This window comes from Pelophylax lessonae (genome assembly GCF_965119305.1).
Source record: "Pelophylax lessonae genome assembly, chromosome: 10".
NCBI classification, from domain to species: Eukaryota; Metazoa; Chordata; class Amphibia; order Anura; family Ranidae; genus Pelophylax; species Pelophylax lessonae.
The window spans coordinates 229,605,927-229,612,797 of NC_138777.1; the positions used below are offsets into that span (position 1 = coordinate 229,605,927).

The window sequence follows — 6,871 nt, forward strand, 5'->3', positions numbered from 1 at the left end:
ACGAATTTGACGTCCTTTTTTTCCCACAAACAGAGCTTTCTTTTGGTGGTATTTGATCACCTGTGCGATTTTTTGATCAGGCGCTATAAACAAAAAAAGAGCGTCAATTTTGCAAAAATAACAATATTTTTCACATTTTTTTATATGAAATTCCCCCCAAAAAAAAAGTAAAAATCAAAATTTTTTAAAATTTTCGGCCAATTTGTTTTATGCTACATATGTTTGGTAAAAAAAATTGCAAAAAGCGTATTTTGATTGGTTTGCGCAAAAGTTATCGCGTTTACTAACAAAGGGAAAGATTTTTGTCATTTTTGTTGTTTTTTTTTTTTTAACGCGTAATGGCGGCGATCTGCGATTTTTTTTTTTTTTTTGGCGGTACTGCGACATTGGGGCGGACAGATCGGACCCTTGACTGACATTTGTGACACTTTTGGGGTTACCAGTGACATTTCTACAGTAATCAGTGTTATACATATGCACTGTTACTGTAAAAATACACTGGTTGTGAAGGGGTTAACTTTATTTGGGAGGGAGGAGCTGTGTGTATCCCTAGGGGCGTGCTTTCTACTGTGATTGGCTGTGGCTTGAGCTGTAAGGACACTGATCAACGGATCTACATACTAGATCCGTTTGATCAGTGTCTTTACAGCGAGGAGAATGACAGGTGGCTTGTTTACACAAGCTGCCTGACATTCTCCCTCTCCCCCGCCGATCGCAGAGTGACCGGCGGACATCGGGTCCGCTGGTCACACGCGCGGGGGGGTCCGTGACCACGCGGGAGCGGGAGCGCGCCTCTGGGGGCGCGCGCTCGCTCCCTAGACCCTCACAAGCTAGTGACGTAGCCCTACGTCACTTTGCCTGTGAGGGGCTGACTGCCGACGTAGATCGGCGTTAGGCAGTCGGCAAGTGGTTAACAATGAGATCCTTCTGATGCTTTGGAAGCTCTCTGCGGACCATGGCTTTTGCTGTAGGATGCGACTAAGAAAATGTCAGGAAAGACCTACTAGAACAGCTGAACTTTATTTGGGGTTAATCAGAGGCACTTTAAATGATGGCAGGTGTGTACTGACTCCTATTTAACATGAGTTTGAATGCGATTGCTTAATTCTGAACACGTCTACATCACCAGTTATAAGAGGGTGTGCACACTTATGCAACTACGTTATTTTTATTTATTTTCAGTTTGTTTTTCAACTGAGTTGTACAATTTATAGGTCACATTTTAAAGGTGGCAAAAGTTCTAAAATGATTTATCTGTCTCATTTTTTTTTACATCACTGAAACCTGACATCTTAACAGGGGTGTGTAGACTTTTTATATCCACTTTAGGAATGGCAAAGGGCAGGGGTCTTCAAACTATGGCCCTCCAGTTGTTCAGGAACTACAATTCCCATCATGCCTAGTCATATCTGGGCATGTCAGAGTTTTACAATGCCTCATGGGATGTGTAGTTCCACAACAGCTGGAGGGCCGTAGTTTGGGGATCCCTGACATGGGGGGGGGGGTATGATGCTGTAAACCAGCCTCTGTGAATGATGGAAGAGAGACTGGGAGCGTTGCAGGGAGAAGAAACAAAGCGATTGTTCCCTCTGTACAGAGCCGGGCTCCGGTCTGTGATTGGACACAGCCAATCAGCAGGTCCCGGCCATGAATCATTGTCTAATTACAGCAGGAGTCAGCAGGCAGGGGCACATTACTTTTTTCCCGGGGAAGGCCAGCATTTTTCAGGTACGTCCCTGTGCCAGTCACATGACTTGTAAAAGTTGGTGATGTTTTAGGGAGCTTGCTGGGTTTTTTTTTTTTCCAGGTAAATGGATGCAGTAATTTAGGTTGAGGTAGGCTGGAGACCAGGAGTTTGACACTCATAGAAGTGCTGGTTTCCAAGTGCAGACTTTAGGGGATGATTCTTTATTAATGGGACGGCAAGGGGTAAGTATTTATATATTTTTGCTTGTTACCAGAAGACCATGTCATTGTAGTGTCTTTCTTGGTTTGTTTCTTGTGATTCCATTGTCTCCTACTAATTCACAGTCTTTTCCTTTAGTTGTTAGCTCAAGAAGATGCCCACAGGATACACGTGGTGTCATCACCAGCCATTGCTGCAAGACACCCATGAAGCTGTCCGAAAGCCATAGAGGCCCCACTAAGAGCAGGAAGCACCATGAAGCCTGCACACGAGCGCAGCCAGGAATGCCTTCCACCAAAGAAACGCGATCTGGCTCAGAGCACTATAAACATAGAGGAGCCGCCCAAGGTGGATAACTCCTCCTCCTCCAACAATAGTCCAGCTACTGAGGCACCTAACAATTGGCCCAGAGGAGTGCTGGTGGCAGCAGGACAAGGACCTGGGGTCAGCTATGAAGTGGCTGGGGAAGGTGCAGAGACTGTCACTGTGGATCAGTATGGAAACCTTTACAAACTTGCTGTCCCATCCACTGCCTTCTCCCAGTCTGGCCTCCACTCTGTGGTGGGCTCCATTCCTCCCTCCTTTAATGTAGCATCTCCGTTGATCCAGCATCCTGGAATGACATATCCACCCATTCATTATACTCCCATTTCGCACGCATCTGTTCAGTTTCTCGGGTCTCCTTATGCCGTTCCATATGCTGTCCCCCCAGGCTTTCTTCAGCGAGCTGTGATTTCCCCTCCCGTTACCTTGGCTGCTTCTCATGTTCCTCACTATGTGCCATATAACTCCATTTTGCCCGAGGGGGTGACCCCACCTCCACAGACTCCATCTCCACACTCTTTCAATAAAGTAAATACAGCACAATCGCCCCCTGTGCTCCTGGGTGTCGTACCTGTCGATGTCACAAAGGGAAGGGTTCCCATATTTTATCAGCATTCTTCTCAGCTGTCAGCGGGCTATCCTGTGCATGAAATGGTCTTAACATGTCCTCCTAATCAAGACCATAGTCCAGCCTCTCCAAATCGCAAAGAAGTGTTGATCACACCTAGCAATGGGGCCCAGAGAGGGCATGATTCTGTCTCCACTCGGAGGGGCAGTCAGGCCATGGACCAGTACATGCATGACGCAGAGCTGCATATTGCAAGGGGTAAGGGTGAAGGTCTGTTGGACTGTGATGTATACTTGGGACATGCACCACAAAGGACAGAAGTCACTTTGATGACCCATCGGAGCACTCCTGATACGGATCTAGAAGTTCAGAGAGTCGTGGGAAGTATGGCATCCCAAGAGTTCTGTACACCCTCTGTTCAGAGAAAAGACCGAATAAGCCCGTTAAACCTTTCCACCGATGGTAAACATGAAGCAGAGCAGGGCAAAAAAACCATGCCAAGTCCATCTAGAGGAGAACTTCGGGGCTTATACAACGTTCAACACCCTCTCCAATATACAGAAAAAAATGCACTTATAGCAAATGGAGACTCAACCCAAGGAGCAATGTGTCACAAAGAGAGCCTACCTTCCGAAGTTCCCCAACATGCCTCTAAAACCCAAAGGACAAAATCTCCTGGAGGCCTCAACAGAGATTCTCATCCGGATAGAGGCTCTCCAACCACAGGACCCACTCAGCCTCCACATTCCACCACTCTTCCCTCCCACTTTATGAAAGGAGCCATTATTCAGCTCGCCACTGGAGAACTGAAGAGAGTAGAAGATCTGCAGACCCAGGATTTTGTGCGCAGTGCCGAGGTCAGTGGTGGCCTTAAAATCGACTCCAGCACTGTGGTGGACATCCAGGATAGCCAGTGGCCTGGATTTGTGACTCTTCACTTCATTGTTGGAGAGCAGCAGAGCAAAGTCTGTTTGGATGTCCCACCTGAACATCCATTCTTCGTATATGGTCAAGGCTGGTCATCTTGTAGCCCCTCCCAGACCGCTCAACTATTTGCACTTCCCTGCCACCAGCTCCAAGTAGGAGATGTCTGCATCTCCATTAGCCTGCAGAATTTAACCAAGAACGGTGCCTCCCCAGCTAGTGGCATCTCTGCTCATCAAGCCCTGCCACTCCCAAATGACAAAGCAGTGTTACAGTCTAGGGAGTGCCCAGAGAGAGATGGCGATAAACAGAATCGGCGCCAGAAAGATGGCATGGCACAGAGCTCTCATACCCTGTCCATGTCCTCTCTTCCTTTAGCTCAGTCAAGCTGGCCCAGTTCAGCAGTCCAAAGATACAGTGGGCAGGGTTCAGAAACCCGGCCTTCGCCTTCACGACACTCTTTCATTCCGCAGGAGGTGAAGTTGTCCATCGAGGGCCGGTCAAACGCAGGGAAGTAGCGCTACATTCAGAAAGAAGGCCCCCTCTGCAAGCGGAATAAATTTGCACAGTTAGAGTACAGGGATAATAAAGGAGGATGCGGACAGGTCCCTGCTGATGCAGGAGTTTAAAGGGGCAGTCCACCCCAAAAGTGATGTTTCAGTTTTAAGTAGATGCTGGTGTGTTTGGTCATGTACTGGCTTCTTAAATATGTTGGGGATTCAGCAAGAGAGATCTCTGCCCCTGAGCTCTTATTCATAATCCCTTTGATCTTCTTTGATTTACACAATATGGCCAAAAGTTTGTGAATATCTAATTATCACACCTATGAGCATGGTGGCTACAACACTCTCTACTCACCTGGGAAGGCCATTAATGAGATTTTATAGTGTGGCTGTGCCCATTCAGCTAAATCAACATTTGTGAAGTCATGTACTAATGTTGGATGAGAAGACCTGGCTCACATTTGGCTTTTCAATTCATCGAAAAGGTGTTTACTAGGGTTGAATCTAACCTCTGTGCAGGACACGTGCGACACACCAGACCCATCAAGCAATGTATTTATGTAGCTGGCTTTGTATGCAGAGGCATAGTCATTCTGGAGCAGAAATGGACAGCCGGCAACTCAAAGCATCCACATGCGAAATTCTTTATTAGCTAATGGGCTATGATTAGGGCTACGCGCCGAAACGCGTAAGATTTTTACCTTTTTATTCACCCTGTAACTAATAAAGACTTTCTCATGAGGATGCTTCAAGTTGCCGGCTGTCCGTTTCTGCTATAGCTTGGGTGCATGGAAGACGCTCACAGCTGGGAATCCGAAAAGGCGCTGCCTATTTGCTGCATAGTCAGGCTAGGACAGTAAACCTCCTTCACCAAGGTTGGAAGCACGCAAGTGTCTAAAACAGTCTCTCAACCTTTTCAACAACCGTAGAAATAACTTTCCAGTCTCAGGGAACCCTTGCAATAAATTACTATATCTACAAGTCGTGATACATTTAGTGTGATGGTCAGTGGGAAGAATGCTCCTTACACGTGTGGTCATTAGAAAACATGACCCTTCTACAAATGACTAAAAAGATCAATGGTGTCAGTGGGAACTTATCTGAAAGGAAGAAATTTCTCATTGCTCAAGGGACCCCTGGCAACCTCTGGACTATTGAACCCTGGTTGGGAAACCTTGGTTTAAAATGTCTTTGTATGCTGTAACATTAACAGTACTCTTCACTAGAAACGTGAACTCCACATACATTTGGCCATATTTTGTATTTTATAGGGAGAAATGGGACTTCTCTGGAGAAGTGCCACTCCAGAATGGGAAGAAAATGCATACTCACTGGAAGGATTTCACTGCTGGAGTCCCCTAGTAATCTAAGGAGACATTAGGAATGTATCTCACCAGCATCCACCAACAACTGAAGTATCCATTTTACTTGAACTGACCCTTTAATTACCTCGACTAGACAGTTACTGCCTGTTATTTAGAAGGAAAACTTAAAAAGGTTTTTATTTCTTTGTAACCATGTGAAACATTGTACTCTTCTTCATAGATTGTTCTTCTCCATGCATTAAACAAGAACTTACCACAACTGCTGTTAGCTGTCACAACCAAGGCTCCCAATCAGTGCTGGGATTATTCCATTGGCCAATTCCTGGAAGCTTAGTAAAAGGCTGGTTTGTCACTGTTTGAGGACATCCTGGTTTTCCCTGTCCCAGCGCCAACATTGATTCTGGAAGTTGGTCAATAAAAGCCTCTAGTGCTGGATGAGGCTATGTTGAAGCTGCCAATCAGTGCCGGGATGATTCCATTGACTGATTTACTTGAAACCATGTTTGTTTAAAACACTGGTTTGTCACCATATGTGATACAATCCTGGTTTTCTGCCCCAGGGCCAGCATAGGTTCTGGAAGTTGGCCAATGGAAGCCTCTAGCACTGGATGAGAACCAGGGCCAGGTTGAGGTTCCCAATCGGTGCTGGGATTATTCCATTGGCCAATTCCTGGAAGCTGTTTGGTTAAAGGCTGGTTTGTCTCAATGTGTGATGCCATCCTGGTTTTCTGCACCAGGGCCAACATAGGTTCTGTAGGTTGGCCAATGGAAGCCTTTAGCACTGGATGAGAACCAGGGCCATGTTGAGGCTCCCAATCAGTGCCGGGATGATTCCATTGGCCAATTCCTGAAAGCTGCATTTGGTTAATGGCTGGTTTGTCTCAATGTGTGATGCCATCCTGGTTTTCTGCACCAGGGCCAGCATTGGTTCTGGAAGTTGGCCAATGAAAGCCTATAGCTCTGGATGAGAACCTAGGCCATGTTATGTAATGGCAGTGGTGATGGGCTCCCAATTCACGTTTTGTGCAAGGATCGGGGTGGGAGGGGGAGTATAAAGGGGGTTTTAAAATATTGCAGAGTGTGATTAATATTTTGCAGAGAAAAAACACTGGCTATTTTTGGTAAGCGTCTTCCTGGGTTTTCTAGGCTTCCACTGGAACTGCATGTTCTTTTGCTACGTTGATTTGATCATTCTTCTTTTAGTTCGATAGGCAGCTTTCCAACTCCTTTCCTTAGCACTGAGCAGTGTTGCAGTGCCGGTGAAGATCCATAGCACACCCAGGACTTCAGAGAGATGATGTTTGCTGAGTAGCTGACATTC

The 6,871-nt window shown here is 46.3% G+C and overlaps 1 protein-coding gene across 1 annotated transcript in view; it reads left to right on the forward strand.

The window, feature by feature from the left end:
• The window catches only part of ATXN1L (ataxin 1 like), a 15,850-nt gene extending 10,964 nt beyond the window's left edge, over positions 1-4,886 (forward strand). The window contains exon 2 of the mRNA XM_082269753.1: positions 2,045-4,886. Coding sequence (XP_082125879.1) covers positions 2,162-4,240 — 2,079 coding nt within the window. The 5' untranslated portion in view covers positions 2,045-2,161 and the 3' untranslated portion in view covers positions 4,241-4,886. The remainder of the gene's footprint in view (positions 1-2,044) is intronic.
• The last annotated feature ends 1,985 nt before the right edge of the window (positions 4,887-6,871 follow it).